Below are 24,143 nucleotides of genomic sequence, written 5' to 3'. Positions count from 1 at the left end.
GGTTCATTATGTTTTGGTTTAGGTTTCACTGAGTGGTGCCAACGGTCAATTAAGGGCTCTTTTTGCATCTCAAATGCCATCTGAAGTAGCGCTGCAACTGCCTCTATAGACACCAAGGCCTCCGAATCCTCCGGGACGCCCACAACACGTATATTATTACGCCTCGACCTCACTTCAAGATCCTCAAATCTGTTGTCCAACTTCAGCAACTTGGTAGATGGTTGTTCAATCTTGGATTGGAGTGCAACAACATCGTCGGTGCAAGTGGATAGTGCTGTTTCCAGCTCCTGTCCTGAGTGTTGATCACTGTGATTGGCTGTTAGCTAGCAAATCAGCGCATGGGGCAAGAAGAGCAAGTGACAACGCGGATAAACAGTACTCCACTCAACTCATCTTTACAGTTTTTCAGGACAGCACACGTGAATATTTAACTCCCCCATAAAGAGGATATGATCATATTTCAGTATGGTTTCGGCAAGAAGATTTGCAAAGTCGTTTAAAAAGTCCTTATTGTATTTTGGAGGTCGGTAAATGACACAGCATAGCACAGTGACAGTTTGGCAGACTTAAAAGAAGGTGGCTTCAAAGCTTTGATCGATGTGGTAAATAGACATTGTTTACATAAAAAAACAAAACAATTAAATAGTCGCCGTTCATCCATCTCGGCCCGACTTCCTCGGAGCGTCCAAGTAAGCACAGCCAGGCGGTAGTAATTCAACCATAGCAATGGACTCACCAGCGACAGTCCAGGTCTCCATCAGGCAGAGGAAATCCAAATTGTTGGAAAGGAAAAACTCCCTCAAAATAAACGTTTTGTTTGTCAATGACTGCACATTTAACAGCGCGATCCTTGTGGGAGCATCAGGGGTGCATTGCCGTTTCGTCTGGCGGTCTCGAGGAAGCTCCTTCAGAAGCTGTAGCTCGGCACCGCATCCAAAACGGGGAGGGCAGCACGGCCGAAGCTTTTCGGGTGAACCGATGATCGGTACCAGCCAGGAGTCAACAGGGTCCAGTATACGCCTCAACGGAATACATCCATGCGTTCGGGAACGATAAGGGGGACGAAGCTTGTTCCAGCGCCCGTTTTCGCTTCACCAGCTGGCTTTCGCGTTTACCCCGCGCCGCTGTTAACACCGGTATGAGTTGTTTACATTTTTATATCCCGCCCTCGTAAAGAGGTTGCCGGTTGCCTTTAGGAATAATGACTACCGCCGCCGATGGTACGGAGAGGAATTACTTTTCGCGTATGCGCTGAAGGTACGTAATAGTCGGTGTCGGTGCGTTGTGTATTTCCGTAATTTTTCTACGCGACGTGCTGACGTCTGGGCTGACTCCACAGGGGGTAGGCGTCGGTCACATTTGGCCGACGTCGGATTGGTGTATCTCGGCTTTTACTGATGTTTTAGGCTATTCCTGTGGTATTGCTTCAGTATTGATGTGGTATTGAAGTTACAATTTCGGTTTTCTAACAACACTACTCTGAAACAGTTGACCGTCTCTTCTTTGTGTTTGAACATCAGTAGCCCAATTTTCACCAGCACCTGTGTAGGTCAACAGTCCTGTTGGTGGTCTTTGATAACCGATCTGGTATGGATGTCAAGTTAGTCATTTGCATATTTGATTATAACAATGTTTTATGCTGGATACCTTTTCTGATGCAACCTTCAGTTTTTAATTGGGCTTGGAGCCTGCACCAAATACAAGACAAGGCAGTTTTATTTATATAGCACATTTCATACACAAGGCAACTCAATGTGCTTTACACAAGTAAAGACACAACACTTACAAGCATCAACAAACACAACAGTTAACAACATTCAGAAGTAAAGCAGAGGAAAAAAAGTAGGGCCTGACCGATATGCATTTTTGGAGGCCGATAACGATACCGATTTTTGGCAGAAAAAAATACAGATTGCCGATTAATCTTCCGCTTATTTAAAAATACATATTTAATGCATCCATGGTGTACACACTTAAAGTGAGTACAGAAGAACAATGCAATTGGGAAGAATCTGTGCCTTTGCGTAGTGTTATCTTACCTGTGGGTATGTGTTTCCACAGAATTTGTGTGTGAAAATCGATGTCGAAAGTCAATGCTAACTTCCTGTTAGCCTTTGAATGGGATCCTCCCTTAATTTTTAGAATTAACGCTAGAATTGGCTGATTATTTTGGCCGATGTTTGAAGGGCAATAATCGGCCGATTATAATCGGCGGCCGATTAATAGGTCGGGCCCTAAAAATAAAGTACCGTCATATTACTAAAAGAACATTGACAACGTTAAAACACATTAAAACAGAAAACTTTAAAAACGTTTAAGAGTAAAGTAATGAAAAACCCCACAAAAAAATATATATTTTTTACATTGATTAAAATAAAATAAAAAAACATGATTTAAAAATGTTTAGAAGACCTTAATCAAAGGTATAGGAAAAAAGCAAAGTTTTTAACCTGGATTTAAAAGCATTTACACTTGGGGGCTTACTGCATTTGTGTGCAGCATAACAGCTAAATGCAGCTTCACCTTGTTTACTTTGAACTTTGGGTTCCACTAATTGGCCAATGTTGTAGATTTTAGAGCCGTACTGGGTTTATATTCAATAAGAAGGTCTTGTGACCCCTAGAGGCTGGTTTCCTTCATAATGTGTATTTGAAATGTGAATCACTTGAGAACATTCCAAGTAGAAGTTGAACAGTGCACATTGTGCAAAAGCGTATATGTTTTAGTTGTAAACAGACTGAAACCCCAAACAAACAAAACACAACTTGATGTTGGGCAGTTCTTTTTTTTTTCCTTTGATGACTTAACATGTTTGTTGATTTGGCTCTATGCTTGTACGAATAACCGATGATGGCGAAATGTCCTTCTTATTATATTTAGCAATTTGTTTTGTTGGAGAGTGAGGTTTGAGCAACAGTTTGACAAAAATAAACTCTGACTAACTACTTATTACACTTGTATGGCATTTGCCATACATACAGTATATACTTAAAAGCAAATTTCCACAGTTGCTACAGTTTAACAAGCCAACAAATTGTTGATTAATTGTGTTTGACCCCAAAAGTTCCACTTTATAGACAAATGACTAGTGTTTTTATTTTTTTATTTTTGCTTGAAATGTTATTACACATGATTTTATGAGGTTAAAGGACAGCCAATTGGACATTTCCTGTCACTTTGTTCACGTTCCAACTCTGATGTCAGGCATGTGTGCTGACATGCTTCTCAACACGTACACTTCTGGTGTGTTTTTCTCCACCACAGTGTGTGTGCTTGTGCACGTACACGTACATGTATACACAGGAACAAATCAATAGCAAAAAGGGAATTGAAGACTGGAAAAAGGAAATAAGTATGTTTCTGACATCCAACAAAATATAGTTGGGCAGTTAAAAGTGAACACTTTTCCCAATGGTGTAATTATGTACAGTACTTTCATAAAGCATTTCAACAATACAAAATGTAGCCTATAGAGAGGAAAGCCAGTCATTAGAACATAATTTTGACACATTCAACAGAACATTCAATTGTTTATGCATGTGTAATGTTATGTAAAGTGTAACAACAGAAAAAATAACCATATGACATCCATCCATCCATCCATCCATCCATCCATCCATCCATCCATCCATCCATCCATCCATCCATCCATCCATCTATCCATTATCTGAACCACTTATCCCAAGCATTAACACTGTTAGGTTGGGCTAGACAATTTCTTTTCTTTTCTTTTCTTTGTTTTTATTCCACATAGCACTACTTCCCTGTTTAATCATCCACCAGTCTAATGGACCAACACCATATACAGTATATGATGACTTTGTCGTAGTATTGATTTGCCATGGTTATATGGTTTGTGTGTGAGCTTTTATATACAACATCAAAAATTGTCTACCTAATACGAATCTGTCTGCTTAAAGCCTTTTTACACTGCACTTGTTTTTTGTTGTTGTTGTTTTTTGGTGTGAGCTGCCACCCCATTGCACACTACCCATTTGTTGTTAACCGGATCACTGTTCATCTTGTCAGTTTAACAAACTGCTTTAAGGGTGTCTGTGTCAATTTTTGTTTTTTATTATTAAAATATTTTACATGTGTTTAAGTAATATGATTTCAAGTTCAGCATGATATTTTGTTCAGCATTATATTTTGTAAGTATGTGAAAGTAATGATTTTCATTTAATATACCTTGGATGTTGGTTTATAGAGTGACTCCAGTGGTTTTAGGGTTAATCTATAATACTTGAAACGAGGAAAAGTCATTACATTCCTGTATGTTTTTGCTCTGTGCATTGTGAGTTCCTGATTGATTTTGGCTATACTGTATTCATACTGGAACCTCTCTGACAAACAGTTTGATTTACTAACTGCTAAACAGTCAAACAGGTTTACAACTAATAGGAAATGCATTCTCTGTAGGGAGGTAAGCCTGACCTCAACACGACTCTGCCCATCAGACAGACGGCATCCATTTTTAAACAGCCTGTTACCAAGGTTACAAGTCACCCGGGAAACAAGGTAAAGGCAGACCTGCAGAGAGCGACTGAGCAGCCCAGACAGGTAAAAACACACGCAAGCCCTCACTCACTTACGGAGCCCCTCTGGTGCCTGGGTATGAATTCATTTTTTATTATTTTTCTAATCTGTAACCATAGTTTTGTAACATGTACCCACATTTTACTAATCTGTACCCAGAGGGGCTCCTCAGTCACTCACTGACTCACTCACTCACTCACTCACTGACTGACTGACTGACTGACTGACTCGCTCACTCACTCACTCACTCACTCACTCACTCACTCACTCACTCACTCACTCACTCACTCACTCACTCACTCACTCACTCACTCACTCACTCACTCGTGCAAAATCTCTCGTTTTGCATTTCTGTCTTTTTTTGTCTATTTACTCTGTCTCTGTGTCTTTGCAGCTCTTTTGGGAGAGGCGGTTAAAAGGTTTGCGACCATCAGATGTCTCAGAGGAAGTTCTACGTACAATGGACCTGCCCAAAGTCCTACAGAGTAAGTTGGCATAAACATAAACCAAATGCAGTGATTTTTTAACCTTGACCTTGGACTTTCCTGCCTCTGTAGGTGTTGGTCTAAACTCAAGTGACGACACTCTGCTGTCAGCCATCGCTAGTGCTCTCCACATGAGCTCTACTCCTGTCACGGGACAGACATCAGCGGCGGCTGAGAAGAACCCAGCAATCTGGTTGAACACGTCCCAGCCGCTCTGTAAGGCCTTCACCATCACTGACGAACAAATCCGGTAAGAGGCTGAATCTTGCCAAAGGAATGTTGCTATTACTGCGTAGGACGCTTTTTGTGTGAGGATTAAATATCATATAAGCTTTACAGCAGTGTTTCCCCACCTTTAATGATCTTAGGCACATACATTGTTTGTTGTGTATTTTTTTAACTTTAAATCAACAAAAATGTCACAAAAGGTCAACTCCATAGAGCATAGGTGTCAAACTCCGGTCCTGGAGGGCAGTAGTTCTGCAGGTTTTGGAGGTTTCCCTCTTCCAACACAAGCTGATTCCAATCAGCAGGATCGTTATCAGTCTTATGCAGATTTTGCTGATGAGCTGATCATATTTCAGCTGTGTTGGAGAACGGAAACATCCAAAACCTGCAGGACTACCGCCCTCCAGGACCGGAGTTTGACACTTTTGCCATAGTGAGTACACAGCTCAGGTTTGTATCTTCTGCCATCTAGTGGAAGATATTTTAATTGTTCTGCCTGCCACTACAGTAGTTGTTGCTGGCATAGATGATCAGATATTTTTATTAATAAATACACTGGTCAACACACTTTAAAAAAAAAGAAGTAAATTAGCGATGAGTCAACTTTTTAGATTAACTTTTTTGCGCTGATTCAGAATCTGCACTTGATTTTTCACAAGCACTTCAGGTTTTCATAAAAATATATTAACAGTAATATAATGTGTAATATAGTAATATATTTGGTAGTATTTATGAATTAAGGATTACATTCACAACAGTTGTAATTTTTTTTCTATTTCAACGGATTGGGCGAGAGGCGTGATTGCCAGTCTATGAGGCTATGAATCCCTGTTTTGTTTTTTGTTTTGTTTGTTTTACAAAGGGCAAAATTTCCAAAAATCTTATCTTATACCATTCGGGAATAAATTCCAGGGCGCTTAGGTAGCTGATGTATGTGGTGGATGTCATAGTTATTTCATTTATAAACATGACAACAGTGTGGTCATGAAAACAGGGCCCTAAGTCTTCACTGTCTATCTTAGTGCTGTCTTTATTTCTGAATAAATGAATGTTTCAGTATTTTATGTCAACCAGGAAATATTAATGCTGCCTCTACATTCATTATTATAACAGCACCATTTTATTTTGGCCAATGCAGATTTTGTTCCAGTAAAAAGCCACAGTTGATGGAGAGCTTTTGTTCAGTGGAGGTCATCTTCAGTATCAGCATTATTCATTTACACATGTGGACAAAATTGTTGGCCCCCCAACGAAAGAAAAACCTGCAGTGGTCACAGAAATAACTTAACTTCGACAAAAGCAATTTTCTCCAGTTGTGTATATTTGCATATCATTTTCTGTATGTTTTGTATTTTTATACATACTTTGTCTGCTCCTTAACTTGGCAAATCCCTCTTGCCAAATTGATATAATTGTCATATATATAGGTGGGTCTGTTGCAGTTTTATCAGAATTTGGGACAATTTATTTAATAAATGAATAGTACTGCTAGCTTTTTTTCATGGAAAGTCTGATTGTCATGTATTAGTGACGACAGAACGGTTTAGCAATAAACTTTTAGGTTTCTTTTTCTCTATGACCTTTTATTGAGTTTCTCACAGATGGACCCACCACCTACTGTTCCATAGTTTCTGCTTCATGTGTTTGTTTGTCGTGATAGATAAGAGTTCCTCACTTTCCTAGAAGGAAAAGTAACAATCAATGAATGAATCAATTGTCTTTTGAAACAAAATATGTCTGTCTCACAGATCTGAGGTTCAGGGTTGGTCGGTTTTCATGTTCTTCCTGTGTTTGCATGTTTTTTTCTCCAGGTACTCTGGCTTTCTCTCACATTCCAAAAACATGCATTTTAAGTTCAAGTGTGAGCAAGGTTTGAAAAAGTTTGAAGAGGCTTAAAGCTCGAAACTAAAAAATATGGATATCAAAGATATTCATTAGGGCCTGAGGGATATGGATTTATTACTATTATTTTAATTCAATACCGATTCTGATATTTGGCAGGATAAAATTCCGATAGCCGATTAATGAACAAATAATATATAACAAATTAAAAATATTTTTTTTGAATGTCATTATCTTTGCCTTATATTGGACTGTGTAATGTGTTTAAAAAAAAACAAATTTCTCAAAAATAGGGCAATTTTTTTTGTCCGTTTTTTATTATAGCCAATATTGGCTGATTAAATCAATTGGCTGATTGATTGAAGATAACCTAAAAAAAACAAATAACGTTAAAACCAGCATCTGCTGTACTTCTCAGCCCTAGATAGATGGACAATCAGGGTAATCAGTAAACTGAGAAGAATCTGAGTATGAGAGATGTTGCTGCCATGGTCACACTGAAATTCATGCCAAACAGTCAATTCAATATAACACCCAAGTGGCTGCTAAGAGACAACACAGAAAACACCTGCTAAATCTTTAATCTTGTTTGAAATGCAAGTCACGCATGCACACATTAATCCCAATTACTGTATGCAGTCAGCTTTTTGTTTGACGTCCATCAATCTGTTTTGAAAAGAACCCAGTCATAATTCAATTTTGTTCTGCTACATATCAGTATAATCACTAGCGTTATTGTTACTTAACCCTCATATTCTCTTTTTTTTTTAGTTAAAAGAATGAAATTTAATAGGAAGGCAAGAGAAAATGTGTAGTTTAAAGTGAGACTGAGTTGAAGAGCTGGCTTTATTATTGGCACGTCATCAAAGCACATGAAATAAAATACTTTTTTTTTTTTTTTACAATTGGTGCGTCGCAGAGCACATCCTGGGGTTAGGCGCTCTTTTTTTAAAAGATCCTTTTAATCCCTGTGGCATCTAATTGATTGTGTGCCATTTACAAGTTGCTGCAATAACTGTGGCGCATTGGTGTTGAGCAGGTTGTTTACTGTGGCTTGACAGCCTTTCCAATGACAATGACTTGCCTGTTGTGGTTCAAAATCATGCAGTGAGGGGTCAAATTAAAGCAGCAGTCAAAACAGCTCATTAGAGGTGTTTAAATACCAAGCACAGTTGATGATACATCTGTGGCAGCCTGTCACTTCCACCATTACACAATGTAATTCACTAAAATGTTAATGTAATGTGGCCTCATTTTCCTTCTATTAAGGACTTTATTTACAGTACACACATTTGACTTGAATATATTAGTTCAGTTTAATCTAGTTTGAAAGAAAATTAGCAAATGTTGTTTATACCTTCATGACAAAAATGTATTGATTAACTGTCCACATCACAAAAGCAAATTATGCAGTTTGTTTTGCAGGCATAACATGAATGGGGTTTAGCTATTGTAAAGTAACACTGTTCAAGTAGCGTCACGTCTTAAAATATGCATGCATGACAGCAGGGGGCACTGTGGAGACATACTCCAAATGTCATTGTCTACAAGTGTGTATCTGTCAATCCAGTGGACCAACAGAGCAGAGGGAACAGCTGGCTAAAGCTATTACAGCAGACTCATTGGAATATGTCTGTCTCCACTCCTGTCTCGCTGTAGCTTCTCACTCATTTCCTTCCGGCAATCTCTTCCTCCTAACATTTCCTGGCCTTTTGATGTATTCTGCCCTTTGTTCTTCCATTTTCCTAATATCGCTTTATCTTACCCATTTTCTTTCATTTACTTGTTTTGTTTCCAACATCGCTTGTCTTCTCCCCCATTTATAACTCCACTCATCATTTCAGTCTCACATATTTCCAATATTTTATGTTTGTCTTCACCTTCTTTGTTTTTCCATCTCCATCACTCTTCCCATTTTCAACTCCTCCTCCCTCAGTCTCCTCTGATATCTCCTCACTCCCTCCAGCATTTATGCCTCCTGTGCTCCCCCCTTTCTTATCTCTTTCCTCCATTAATTTCCAATTCTCTCCCTCTTCCACCTCTCCCTCCCTCTGAATGTGCTTGTCATCCTAAATTGCTCTCATTCCTTTTCTCTCTCCCTGCCCTGCTCTTCTTACTCTGCCTGTGGACAGATACTCGTTCAAATTGTTTAGACCAAATTGTCCAGGGGATGGTTAAGTTTCAACTGTTTTTCACACTTGACAGCCCAAGAATACTCTCCACGACTTGTCCCATCCTTAGGTATAATTTTTGAAAACTTTAAATGTGTCTTTGAGATTTAAAAAAAAGTTGATAAAAATGAATGAAAATGAAAAACTGTGCCCAACATAGTAAATAAATGTTAGATTGGTGAGAAAAACAAACAAACAGCAATCAACTATTTATTGTCAGGCTGGGGAAAGTGAAACACTAAATAACAATATCATAGAAGTACTACATTTGGCAAATGAACAAACGGTATCCAGCGTCTTCCGTGCGTTTCTGCTGCACCTATAAATCCCGCTGATTGTCATAGACAGCAGGTGTGACAGGGCTTTGCCCACCAACGCTTACCAAGGAGACTGTGGAAAACAATGACATGCAGGCAGAGAAATAGCAACTTAACATTTATTTTGCTAAGCACAGATTTCAACCAACCAAACTTCCTAGCACTATTTTGTTGGTCAGAGAAGAACCCAAGTGATGATATCCCAAACATGCTGCCCGTAACTGGGGTTACAGGTCTTTTTTTTCTGGCAATGCTCCTCCATGTACAAATTTCAACTTGTTTTATTTGCTGCTTATCTAAAAAACACCCCCCCCCCCCCCCCCTAAAAAAAACAACACACGTAAACATGAGTTATTATAGAACACCCCCACCCATACCCCTCATCAATATATTTATGTTTCAAATTTAGGGAGCAAGAGCTGAAGGTGCAGCAAGCAAGGAGGAGTCTGGAGGAGGCACTGATGGCAAACAGCTTGGCGCAGGCTGCTGAAAACAGCAAAGAGACGTCAAAAGGGAAGGCGGCTTAAAGACAAGAAGAAAATAAGACAGGTAAACATTTACTCACGAGTATTTCATGAGTTCATGAGTATTAACATAAAAAGAAACGTCCCACTGTGTCTCGTTTTATCATGTTTATCAAGAAAGTCTCACTGTGGCTTTCCTTTGTCATCTTCTCTGTTCTTCTGCAGTCCATACATACCATTCCTACATACATACCATACTGTATATACTTACATACTTGTGCTCAGCCTCAGACAAATTCAGATACCTCTGGAATATTTGCATTTGTTGGAGTGAAATGTCCATTAGGAAGTTCAAATACAATTAATCTTTACTCCTTGGGCCCTAATTAAAGCTGCAAGCAGGTACAAACGGCCTTCTCACCCCTGGCCACGTTGGAATTAGGGCTGTTTAATTACGCAATGTCGACCCAGGACACGCTGGAGAGACTATGTCTCTCGGCTGGCCTTGGAGCGCCTTGGGATCCCGCTGAAGGACCTGGTTGAAGTGGCTTGGGAAAGTCTGGGTTTCCCTCCTAAAGCTGCTGGCCCCGAGACCCGCCCCCGGATAAGCGTTAGTAAATGGATGGATGGATAGATGGATGGAAGGGAAACTGTACAATCGGGGCTGCTTTGTAAAAATTCATAGGAGTTTAAAAAAAATCACACAACTCTCTAAAATGTAAATGTGTTTGCCAGACCTGATGTGTGTTTCATGTTCATGTTTTTAACCCAAGTTTAGACCTTCAAAAACAGCATAATTTTTGGGAGGCAAACAGTGCATTGCCACGGCAACAGTGTGCGCCAAAATAAAACACTTTGAACAAAATGTCACCTTTTTCATCTTTAGATGAAAGACCCAAAGTATGAAGACGATTGGATAAATTATCTTGGCCTTCGAGAAGTTTATTGCAATTTTTATTGCAAAGGTCAAAATGGGGTAAAATTCCAAAGTAGCCAAAACTCAAAATGGCAAACTTCCTGTTTGGTTTACAGTTAGCCTCAGAAAGACTTCTTTGTAGGTCTTAAGCTGTTGAATATGCATCTCAGTTTTCACAGTTTTACGTGAAATTTACAACCCTGAATGCTTTGTAAATATATATATATATATATATATTAGGGGTGTTAGAAAAAATCAATTCGGCAATATATCGCGATATTACAGCGGGCTATTCTCGAATCGATTCGATATGCAGGCAAATCGATTTTTAAACATACATTTTTTTATGGGAATATTCAACAAAACGTCTTACTTAGGGTTAGGATTCACACATCAAGCATGGAAGAATGTTATATTAATGGAACATTAAGCCTTAATATTTTATTTCAGTGCTGTTCAAACATGAAACAGACTGCAACCTGTTTGCCAAATGCAGTGTCTCAGATATAAGCCTGAATTTTCAGATAAATAAATACATTTTCATACAAATCTTACAGTGTACATGTACAAGTTTACTTGTTAGTATTTTCAAAATTTGAATAAAAAATAAATAAATCGCAATAATCAATTTATAGATTTGCATCGGGATTAATCGGCATTGATTCGTGACCTATAAATCATGATACAAAAATAATCGCCAGGTACTAGGCAATTCACACCCCTAATATATATATATATAATTTTAAAAAACACATACACACAATAACCCTTAAAATATAGGCTAAATCATTTTTGCTATCCTTTTTGCTAACCTAGGTGATTCCAAAGTTTCATGTGTTTTCAGCCAGGTTTAGACCAAACAGCATAATTGTCCCTTGCAAACAGCGCGTTCCCACAGCAACAGCGTGAAATGAAATAGAAAGCTTTGAACAATTTTCCATCTTTAGCATCTTTAGATCTAACACCCAAAGTTGAAAGACGATTGGAAAAATTCTGTAGGAGTTATTTAAAGTATAACCTCTATAGAAGGCCAAAAATGGAACCTGTCTGTTAATACTTGCCAGGCTCACTATGGAAACAAAAACACACAGAAGGAAGAGGACTAGTTTGTGATTGTTCTGATCAGGTGAACTTTTGCTTGTTGCTGCTCTAGTTTACAGAAAAATAGCAACATGATCAAGAACCTGAGTGGACGTTCTCCAAAATTGATAAAAAAAAGATGAGAATAAAACTGCTGCCAAAATGCTGAAAACAACATTGAAGGGGCTGCAGGAATTTTTCGCAAACGTTATCTTATTATTATGTGTGGCCTAACGGAAGCTTGATCTTACAAAAAAACAAAACAAAAAAACCCATCCAAGCCCAGGCACACTTGAATTCTCTCAAACATCTGGGAGAATGTGTTTTGGTCTGACAAAAAATTCTAAAATGTTTGTTCCACACGCAGCATCATAGAAAGAACACTATACCTACAGTGACACATGGGTGGTGGCAGCATCATGGTTTGGGACTACTTTTCTTACAGTTTTTTCCGATTGCATAAACACTCAAACAAAATAATTCCATAATTATCAAACCCTTACAATGAAGGAGCAAAACATTGGACCAGATTTTCACCACTATAAACACAAAGTCAGCCTCACACTTTTTTCAGAACACACACAATGATTTGCGAAACACTGAACACACTTTTATACATTAGACACAGAAGTATATCATAATGACACTTCCTTGCAATTCCAATGCACTAACTAACAAATCACCACATTCATGAGCCAGTTGATAAAACACACGGACATTAGCTGTTTCAACACATGATTGCTTTATTGTAGACAAACCAATCAGGTTTGAACACTACAAAAATGCAGCAGGTAAGTTCACCTGCTTTCAACCAAAATGGAAGAAATCAGAGGAAGAAAAATGAGGGTAAGAGGGGGAAACCGTGGAGGACGAGCAGGAGGTAGAGGTTGAGGTTGAGGAAGAACTGAAATAGGAGAACGTCCTAAAAGAAGAAGAGGACCAAATTTGTCAAATAAAATTTGTGCAACCCTATTTGATAATGTCATCAACCATGAATTGATGCTGAAGAAGGCCTTCCAACAACACAATGGGTTAAAAAAAAAAAATCCAACGAGAATATTGCCTACGATGTTGATGAAATTTGACCAGGGGTAACTCAACCCCAGTCCTAGAGATCCGCAGTCTTGCGTGTTTTAGATCTCTCCCTCCTCCAACACAGGTGATGCAAATGATCAACTCATCAGCAAGGTCTAGAGATGGACGAGGGAGACATCTAAAACACATAGGACTGCCGCTCTCTGGGACTAGAGTTGCCTACCCCTGAACTCGGCGATTCATTTAATTTATTTTATTCTTTTTTCTTTCTTTCTTTCTTTCTTTCTTTTTTAAACAATAAATTTAACCTGTATTTTTATTTGTCTATTTTCTGGGCTTACAGTGTTGGGACACATTTTGTTGTGATTGTCTATCTTGACTGATTTTGGTTGTATGAAGACAGATGAATCCTATTTTCAGATTAATTCTATTTTCAATAGCTTGTGGCATTGATCTTGTGTTTGACTAATTTACCATATTGTGTATTTGTACTTTCTTTGTGTACTTCACTTACTGTAACTGGAAAAGTTGATTAAGTAAAACATCGCAGTGTGTGACATTTCCAGGGTTCCGGCTGACATGATCCTCATGTATAAAAGGGGATCGTAGCCGGAACAGAGGGTCTTTGACCTTCTCTCTGAAAGTTTTTTTGGTGCGCACTGTTATGCTTAGTGCCTTCCAACGTTTAAAGTTGGGCACATCTGGCTTTTCTCAGCCTCCTACTGAGTGTGGTCTCTCTCTGATGGACTACTCAACCGAGTCTTTTTGGATTCCGGAATCTCATCTTTTTTTGACAGACCTTCATTCCTGCTGGTTCTAGTGTTTATCCTCGGTGGACGGCCGTGCCCTGGCAAACGTGGTCTCTGAATCCTATTGGTTTGGACCGTATGCCTAATGTTAGAGTATTCTGTGGCTTCACTCATCGTCTCCCCGGAGGAAGCCCTTAGAGAGGCTGTGAGATGCCCTAGCCCTCAGTGGCGAACTGGTCACTAAGTCGTACAACGCGGTGACAGTGGTAGCTGGCCAACGCCCAGGCGCATCTCCTACTTGCTTTCTCCGCAGCTTTGAGAGACAACGATGTAGATAAGGCTACATCGTCACAGACCGCCGTGGGGTTTGCCCCTCTGGCCGAGGGCCCCATAGTCAGCCCCAAGCTTCACAAACCACGCCCCGTCCCTCCCGTACCTCTAAATCCGGGAGGGCCAGGGATTGAGCCCAAGGGGCCGGCAGTCGGTTACTTTTCCTGTCGCCAGTTCAACTACTGGGTTGCCCTCGCTTCGGACCCATGGGTGCTTTCAACGTTGTCTCATGGGTACAGGATTCAGTTCCGACGCCGGACCCCATCTCTCCATCCGGGTCAGAGAGACTGTCATCAGTGACCCAGAAAAGGCACTAGCTCTAGATGAAGAGCTAGCGACCCTCCTCGCCAAGTCCGCTATCGAAGCAGTGGATCCCTTGGCTCGTCCAGGGGGATTCTACTCCCCCTACTTCCTCATTCCAAAAAGGACAGGCGGATTACGCCCTATCTTGGATCTCAGAGGTCTCAACCGTTACCTCAGGGTGTTGCCCTTCCGTATGCTGACTACGTCGCCTGTGTTCAGGACGATCACCCGAGGGGAATGGTTCACCTCAATCAATCTGAAGGACGCTTTCTTCCATGTCCCCATTGCTCCTCAGCACAGGTAGTTTCGCTTTGCCTATAGGGGTCGCCTACAGGGGTCGCCACTGACAGCTCAGGGTACTCCCATTCGGGCTATCACTCTTTCCCAGAGTGTTCACACGTGTAGTGAAGGCAGTGTTTCTCTCGGGCATTGTCAACTAGTCAGCGGGTTTCCTCGCCCGCCGCCGTCCGCCTCAGGGGGATTGGCGTCTCCACCCGGAGGTGGTGAGCGCCATTTGGAGTCGTTTCGGAAAAGCGTCCTTCTGGAGGGTTACACGTTGTTGCTGATGGCCCCTCTTTGGCCAACCCAGACTTGGTTCCCTCTCCTCCGCAGTGTCTGCTCCTCCGAACTGTAGATCCTGCCCAGTCGGTTGGATATACTGTCCCAACAGCGATTCCTCGCCTGGGACCTTCGTCTGGTGCTCGACGCACTGTGTTTCGAGCTGTTGACCGAAGGGGAACTTCACTGGCTGTCTTGCAAGATGGCGTTTCTACTTGCGACAGCATCCGCTAAGCAGCTAAGCTGTTAGCCCCGAATGCCTTGGCACCCCAAAGTTTTGTCTGGCTCTCAAGCCAACCTTCCTATTCGTCTCAATCGTTTTGCTCCGCCGTCGACGAATGGGGATGACGCTCCAGGTCTTTGGTGTCCTGTAAGGGCGCTCCGCTCTTATTTGGATGCTACGTCATGTTTCCGTATATCGACCCAGCTTTTTGTGTCTTACGACGGCCCAAATAAAGGAGCTGCTGTGTCCAAGCAACGCCTCTCCCATTGGATTGGGAAGGTGATCTGGCAGTCGTACCAGGTCTCTCACCCTCCTCCTGGGGTGCACAGTCACTCCACCAGGAGTGTGTCTACGTCATGGGCAGTTCTGAAAGGAGTGCCCTTGGAGGACGTCTGTGCAGCTGCTTCCTGGTCGTTGCCTTACACGTCTCCAGATTCTACAGTTTGGGTGTCACCTCTCCTCATCCACTGGATGTGGTTCGCAGTCCTGCGGAGGCCCCTCTGTGAGGTACAGTTTCCCGGGTCTTCGTAATAACGCTGGTATTCGGCGTTCCGTGCTGTTTCAGCGGGAGGGACGAAATAGAACGACAATTACGTATGTAACTATGGTTCTATGAGTCCCGAACGACCGCCAGTATTACTTGTCACTCAGAGCCCTCATGTTGATTTGCCCGAAAAGGTTCTGAGAGACTCGGTTCCGGCTACGATCCCCTTTTATACATGAGGATCACGTCAGCCGGAACCTTAGAAATGTCCTTTTATGAATTCTTTCTCGAGTGACACTTGCGCGTGGGGGATTTCCGTGCTGTTTCAGCACTGCCACCTGGCGGTCGTTCGGGACTCATAGAACCGTAGTTACATACGTAACTGTCGTTCAAACAGTTAAACCTTATAAGTTATGACACATGTGTATGTCATATGGCAACATAAGATGGTTTATATACATGCGTTTAGAGTTTTGACAAGAGTGATTCATTTTGCACAGCATTTGAGATGTTCTGCATCTCATGTACATGGTTGTACTAATTGTGTGTAGTGTTTTTAAAATCCGAGCCCTGTTTTGTATGTCGTGCTTACGCAATCGTAAAAAACTGTAAGATGGGGACTTTGTCAAGGTGGAGGGAAATATGAACAGTTGCATTGAACTGTATGGTGATCTGACAAAGACTGCGCAGATGTCCTCAAAATCTCACGTTTTTGCAAAGAAAGGGCAAATACTGCTACATCAAGACGTGCCACGCTGACACTCGGTGAGGCAGCATTATTTTGAGGGTGTGCAAATTTATGCAACCAGGGCATTATAAACGTTTTATATTTCCCCTTATTATATTTAATTAAAAGCTGTATGTGTTGTGGCACATCTGTTGCAATACAACATTGGCAGCAGACAGAAGATGTGTGTGTTGTTAAATGGATTGTGTGTGTGTGGGTGTGTGTGTGATGTTTACTCTAAAAGCAGACAGATAAGAAGGAGTTTTTAAAGCACATTTGTTTTCTGGGGAAGGAAAATAGTCGATTAATGCAGATTTATGCAGATTGGCTGGTTGGAATTCGATTGGGCAAAAGAGCCGCTGAGTGTCGAGGAGTGATTACTAATGGCTTTTTATAACTGGACCAGAGTGGGCAGTGGCCAGCTAATGTGTGTCTCCTGGGTTGTGTAGCAAGAGTTTTAAATCTTAGCTGTAATCACACACTGTTTGCTAAAAGTCTGTAAGTTGCTTCCTGCTCCTTTTCAGTATTTATGTTGGTTTTAAGCTGCAGTTGGTTCTTACCATCTGTTGTGATTCATTATGATGTGCTCTGTCTTGGGTAAACGAGCCAGTAGGTGGCAATGGCAACCTAGCACTACGTCAATACAGCTTAATTAAAAATATTTAGAATAAAGCACAGTGTCATCATTTTAGTCACCACATAAATTATTCATAACTAAGATATCAGTAGGAAATGCAACAACATAGTTGAGTTATTTTAATATCAACAAAAGTAAAACTCAACTTAGTATTATAGCACTTTAATAATAACCGCAGGTGTAATAGAGTGTTCTACATAACCTTAATTAACTAAATAAAATATTCCTTTCTAATTAAAATGTACAAGAGCGCTCTTTACATTTGCATTTATCAAACGGGGGGTGCAGAGTTTCATTCCCTCTTTTTGCACGTGTGAAGCTGTAAGTTAGTAATGGATGAATGAAGCTTCATGAAACATTGTGATATATTTTTTGACTGCTCTAGATGGTGCTCTTGGTTAAAATATAAAGGCTAGTGCAATGGAAATGGATACACTGCATCTTTAAACCAAGTGTGCCATCTACAGGAGTAAAAAAATATCACAAGTGCTTCACGAAGCTTCATTTTCCCATCACCACTGTAAGTAGATGAGAGGAAGAAGCAAGATTGAAGTCTCCATTGAACAGTATGCGAGTGCCGGGATCACGTGTCAATGGCCGAAACACGAAAATTGTAATCTCGTAATCACAGTGTGTATGATGTCGCCAGTTGATTTTTAAAGTAAACAAACTGTAGTTTTCTTATAGTTGATGGTTTGTCCAATTCTCCTGTGCTATTTACTGTACTTTACGGACCATTAGGTATACCGTTTCATTAGGCGCAATATCAATGAACGGGTCTATTTTAAAACATTTCCATAAATATGGCACACCTGATTATAAGGCATATCGTCTGAGTGAATCATTTTATGTGAAGTAGACCCTCTTGAGGATAAGCAGTTCAGATAATGGATTTAATAGATTTAGTGCTATTGTACTGTTCAGACCAGACATGAAAGATGAGGTATCGCTGCATATCTCACTTGCTTTTGCCAAAAAATACGGTAGTTGTCTGTCTTGATCACTTTACTTCATTAGAGCGCTGCCTTTCTATCTCCTCTGGAATGCATTTGATTACACGAGGGTCAAAAGCTCCTCGCCATTGTAACATCAAGTGGCGAAAATCCTAATGATATTGATAGTCCAAGGTCAATAAAAATGGAGCTGTTGTAAACATGGTGCTGGTGAAGGGTGCATACAATAAGTGTCGATACTGTCTGCCAAAGACTGTCACGGCCAAAAAAACACTGAAAACAGTCCTCAATGGATTTACATGACACACAATGAACATTAAATGGTAAAAAAGATTAGTGAGAAAATTAACAGAGCTGTTGTGACGGGCTGCCAACTTACAGGCGCCATCTTTCATCCAAAACTGTACTACATTTTTTTATTCAGTAAATTTTGAATAGAGGCTCTTTTAGTACTCTGAACCTAAATCTCCCATAAACCATGGAGTCTTATTCAGTCTTAAATCTTTATTTCAAGTATGGAGGAAGTGCAAAAACATTTTGATTTTCAAATGACTTATGTAAACATTTTTATGTACAGATAATTCTAATAAAATGTATTTCATGACCTACCAAATTTGAAAAAATTTGCCCTTGTTTGTTGGTTCAGCTAAAACCAGGTTGATACATATTTTCTATTTTCCGTTCTAATGTGTTCTGTCCACTGGAGCTTGCTATTATTGTCATGTAAATAGGTAAAGAAAAATGCAAACCTAACAATAAATTCTGTAGAGTAAATTTGACTCTATTTAGAGTGGGACCAAATAGACTCAGTTTTAGAGTAATATTTACACTTGGAAGAGAGTAAAATAAAGAATTGAAATAAATAAATAAAAGTTACTCAAGGGTTAAGGAAATAACTCACGACCTTCAGTGTGGGCGACTCCCACACTACCCACCTGAGCTATGCCCCTCTTACTCTTTACTCTTATCCAAGAGTTACAAAGATTCCAGCTGACATGAGCGATATACTAACACACAGCAGGAGCTGCGTGGCTCACGGAGTACATCGGCTGTCTCCCAAGCTGAAGGTTATGAGTTTGTTCCTCAACCCTTGAGTGACTTTTTTTTCTTGCAATTCTTTATTTTACTCTCTTCCAAGTATAAATATTACTCTAAAACTCAGTCTATTTGGTCCCACCTAAAATAGAGTCAAATTTACTGGTCATGTATTTTTTTCATCACTGTACAGAGTATTTTATTTTTTTTAATACAAAAGACTGAAAGGACACGTGGTACTGGCACATTATGTAAATTGCTTCATCTTCAAGTGTTTTTGAAGCAGAGAATGAAAATGCTGTTGTCTGTAAGCAGTAATTTTAAAATAAAAACTAAATGTACCCTTGTATTCTTGGAGCAGCAGTAGTTATGAAATTACTGATTTAATGCAATACTCATTCTCCACTATGTGCAGATGCAAACATTTTAGAGGTATTTTTATTGAAATTGTCCAAATAGATATATGGTACGGCATATACATAGTCCCATTGAGTCCAATAAGACAAAAGTAAACTCTGAAACAACGTGAGTGTGGTTTCCATTAAATACTGGTACGCAAACGACAATAAAGCTAATTAATCTTTTCTTTTGACTCTGGGGAAAAAGGGATTGGGGAAGTGTTCACTAAATGCTTGGTTTTCCTTTTAAATGTACAGGCTGGCTTTTTATCTGATTGAGACTAAGATGCCCGCTGCTGACTTGGAAAAGACTGAGACGCTTTTGATAGGAAAACAGTGTCAAATATTCACGCTCAGTGCGTTTGTGTGAGAGGTAGATTATTGGCTGCATATCTTGTAATTTCCCAAAGAAGCTGATTCAGACTCCTGCAGCATTTCTCAGCTCTTAGTAATTAGTGGTTGTTGAGAACAATTATCTCCTTCAAAAGCCTTTCATAAGGCTGATAACCACTGAGTGCATGTCTGCTGTCAGTCATCTGAATTGCCTCGATTGCACAGCAGATTATCAGGGTTTTGTAATTATTAGGAAGTAATTAAGACCCAGCTGGGGATTGTTGCTCTTAAATGTTAAATTATTGAAACACAGGGCCAAGAAAATATTGTGCAGCAGAGACAATGGCATATTATAACAGAAAAACAATGAAGCATTATAACGCCCATTTAGTGGATGCTGCAGCTCACTGAAAATAAAATGGTCATCACAAACAAGAAATTGAAAATGAAACACTCATAAGGTCAACATGAATTGAATCAGCGTGAAACTTTGGCAAGGTGATTGAAACTTGTATAGCGGGGATTCAAACTTCAATAGATGAGGTATTCAAACTTGAATGGGTGCTTTTAATTTAGAGATTCAGCTTGAAAGTATGACATGGCACCAAACACAAAGAAAGGGGACTCCACTGAAGACAGAATGATTTTTATATTTCCTAAGATACCCCGGAGACAAGCAGTTGTAATTATAGCCCAACCACTGTTGTTAATGCACTCAAAGGGAGGTGTCAGAGGGTTAATGGGGAAGCTAATGGTTAGCGTGAAGGCTCTCCACATTAATTTAGCTTTTTTTCCCCTTAGAAGCTAATGTTTATTGTTCTGCAGTATGTCTTCAGACTGTCTGTTACTGAGTGTTTTCATTAAGTGTGTTTTAAGCATTGGAACGACTCATTTTGGCTTGAGTGGAGTGTTAAAAGTAGAGGGAAGTTATTTTCCGAGGCATAAAGAAGTTTCCTCACAAGTTTACCTTTTGATGTTAATGGAAGATGCCAGAAAAAAACATCGATTATTTAATAGTCACACCCATGACTAGACTGATGTTTCTGTAGTGGTTGTACTGTAGTGTAATATGTATGAACATGTAAACCTAAGGCAGGTTGAGAAATTCCACTCCTCCACTGCTTCTGGAATGGTACGGAGTGTGTTATTCTTTAAAACCCGTGGAGGTAAAGGAAAATAATCCATTGAATTGAATTTGCTACCATATTGTTCAGAATCAGTTGCAGCACATAAACATCTACTAAAATTCAATTTTTAACCTTGAGACGTTATGATTAATTATTATTAAATTAAATAGTGGTTCACTTGCATGGCGTCCAGCATGGGTTCTGCATTGGCAACCACAGCTTTCTCCCAAAGCCAGCTGTTTGGATGGAAAGAATTTCGGTTTATTGTCTTGATAAGCAGCATTGAGGAAAAAACCTTTAAAAAAATTACAAATATATTATATATACATTAGTGGTGCAACGGATCACAAAAGTCACAGTTTGATTCACAGATTTAAGTCACGGATCGTATAGTTTTTCTGATCAGCAAAGAAAAGAAAAAAAAAGATAAATAGTACTTTGCATTTATTTTGTAAAGCGCCTTTTCCATTAAAAAAAATCTATTCAAAATGTCAAATATAGCCGTGTAGAATTTAGTGTCTTCATTTATTTTGTAAAACGCCTTTTCCCATTTTATATATATATATATATATATATATATATATATATATATATATATATATATATACATTGTATATATAAGCTAAGTTTGACATTTTGAGTTTAGTCTATTTTTTTTTTAATGGACAAAAGTGCTTTATAAAATAAATAAAGACAAAGTTCTATGTATTATTTTAAAATGTTAGATTTATTTCATATATATTTACTAATAATAATTATGAAAAGACTTCAACGTGCAATTTAATGCACTTACCAGCCGGCAGCCAGACACTCGTTGGTCATGCTAACAGCTAGCTGCTAACCACTTACGTCGGAGACTTCTGCCGTATCAAACAATGGCGGCGTAATTAATTAGCGGTTTCTTAGCGTCCTAAATTAGCAATTAAACATGAGTTTGGGATAGCGTTATGTTGATGTTGGTCGCAACTACAATGTCAATCAACTACAATACAGAAACGTCTAAAAGGGAAGTCAAGCTAGCCATCACACCTCGACGTGTCTTTACTTAATATTTGTATGTCAACCTCTTCCACACAATTGCTTTCTGAAGCTCAACAGTAAAATATAATATATAATAAAGTAGAACATGACTCAAAGTTATTCTGTGTGTGTATGTTATATTCTGCCTTATTTTCAAATCAATTAATGGGTGGTATATACAACTAATTAGTTTTTTGTTTTTTATTAACCTCAAAAGTATTTGTTTCTACAAATCGCAAAAACATTAACTTGTGTGAAGAAAAATATGTTTTTTTTCCTAAAATGTCTTCAATTTGAACCCTTGGTTGATGATACACACTATCAGTCACAATATCTAAATTCTGTGCCTCTGTCTACAGATTTCTTCTGTTCACCAGCCTCAGGTTTATCATGCTCTTCATCTGGACCGAAACACCAAACCAACAAAATTGTTGCAACGTTCCATTTCCGACAAGTCTTTCCTCTAGGTGACGTCACACCGGATACAACATTAGGGAAGAATGACATTAACAGGAAAACAAAGGGTGTAGCAACACAAGTAACAGCAACAGTTGTAGCAACAGAGAGTGCTTTGCTGAAACAGGAATAAGAGCAAGGCTCTGAAGGCCTCAGTGATCAAAACGTTCCATGAACTTTTAAATAAGCTCTTATTGTGTGTCCGTTTTAAACTTTTAAAGTATTTTTTAATGAGCAATCTCAATGAGCATCACCGTCATATTATTTGAAATCAGGTTGCAAACTGCTGGACGGCCTTTGCTAACTGCTTAACTCTTCCTGTGCTCTTTGATGACTTGTGATGTCCGAATTTTGTTCAGATAAAATCATGGTTTTTCATTCAATAATGAATTTACATGAATATGAAAAAGCACGCTTATTTAATTCAAATTTTATACCTTGACAGAACAGTCATGTACATTTTTAGGACTGGCTTAAATAAATGATTATATTTGCAAATATTTGTTGTCTGTTGATGTATCCAACTTTGTCTCAATGTACACTGTCGAGTCTTTTCCATGTAATTGTTCTGGTCATATGTATGTTTCAAGGTACGGTATGCCCTGCGTTGTTTGATTTTATTTTCATGACTAAAAGCAGAAAATGGCTCATAGTTTGTACAGCAAAATATTTGGAATGTAATTGTACAGTAACCACTTAAATCGAATTGAAACATTTCAGTACGCATGTCCAGCAGTCTAGGCCTATGGTCTTTCAAATCTCAAATGTTTTAAGGCATAACTGAAGTATGAATAATTTATTGGTTTTGTCAAGGTTTATTTAAATAAAGTTATATGCCATCTGCATAACAGTGGAGGCAAACAATGTTTTCTAATACCGCAAAACATCTAAAGACTGAGCATTACTGGTTGAAGCACATAAAATGTAAGTATTAAACCCATTGATTGAGCCAAAGAACCTGCCAGCTTTGCTCTCAGTTGCGTGTACTAATCACACCGTGATGGTATTTTAAATTCTTGCTTCATTGACCGTGTGTCATAAAGGCTTTGCGGACAATTGAGCAATTGTTCCAAGGCTCAATGACCACCTACTTGCACCTTATGGAATGGGCCATTTGACTTTTCTGCTTTCAATAAAACTTATTTAGTATCACACTTTTCAAAACGAGTTGCGTACGACAACAATTTAAAAATTAGTAATAAAAGTGATAAATACAGTACCTATCTCACAAAGGTGAGTACATGCCTCACATTTCTACAGATATTGGGACAAAATTGAAGAAATGACACTGTAACACAAAGAAAAGTAGTGTACAGCTAATATAACTGTTAATTTATGGTTCCCTCAAAATAACCCAAAATACAGCCGTTATTAGCTAAACCCCTGGCAAACGGGTGCACCATTCATTAACAATTCAGTTTCAAAAAGTAATTCAAAACAAGAAAAGGAAATGTACTGAATTCGATCACTGGTGTAATAAAAAAAAAAAAGTTTCACAAACTTCACATGGCTGAATTTATTGCAGCTACCATGGGACTGATTCCTGCTCACTGACCATAAGCGTGGATATGAGTGTGAATTGATGGCTCAGACCACCCAGTGGAATTTGTAAATTTTTCCTGCCACATTCTAAAAACAAACAGGCCAGCTTAACTGATGACTCTAATGAATGTAGTCTAATAGAGACAAACAGAGATAGAATGGAGAACGTGAATTAAAATTATATTAATCAGAAA

General features: G+C 39.2%; 1 protein-coding gene across 2 annotated transcripts in view; it reads left to right on the top strand.

The window, feature by feature from the left end:
• The window catches only part of mbd2 (methyl-CpG binding domain protein 2), a 30,286-nt gene extending 7,379 nt beyond the window's left edge, over window positions 1-22,907 (top strand). For both annotated transcript variants that reach the window (XM_086097595.1, XM_086097596.1), the window contains exons 3-7: window positions 4,420-4,560; window positions 4,931-5,021; window positions 5,094-5,271; window positions 9,989-10,128; window positions 22,311-22,907. In XM_086097595.1, the coding sequence (XP_085953721.1) occupies window positions 4,420-4,560; window positions 4,931-5,021; window positions 5,094-5,271; window positions 9,989-10,106 (528 nt within the window). In that variant the 3' untranslated portion in view covers window positions 10,107-10,128; window positions 22,311-22,907. The remainder of the gene's footprint in view (window positions 1-4,419; window positions 4,561-4,930; window positions 5,022-5,093; window positions 5,272-9,988; window positions 10,129-22,310) is intronic.
• Window positions 22,908-24,143: the final 1,236 nt, after the last annotated feature.

The sequence above is a fragment of the Leptonotus elevatus genome, chromosome 15 (assembly GCF_054856555.1).
Source record: "Leptonotus elevatus isolate MCC_2025b chromosome 15, RoL_Lele_1.0, whole genome shotgun sequence".
Classification (NCBI taxonomy): Eukaryota; Metazoa; Chordata; class Actinopteri; order Syngnathiformes; family Syngnathidae; genus Leptonotus; species Leptonotus elevatus.
Note: the sequence above shows the minus strand (reverse complement) of the source record. Positions and strands in the feature narration are given on the sequence as shown.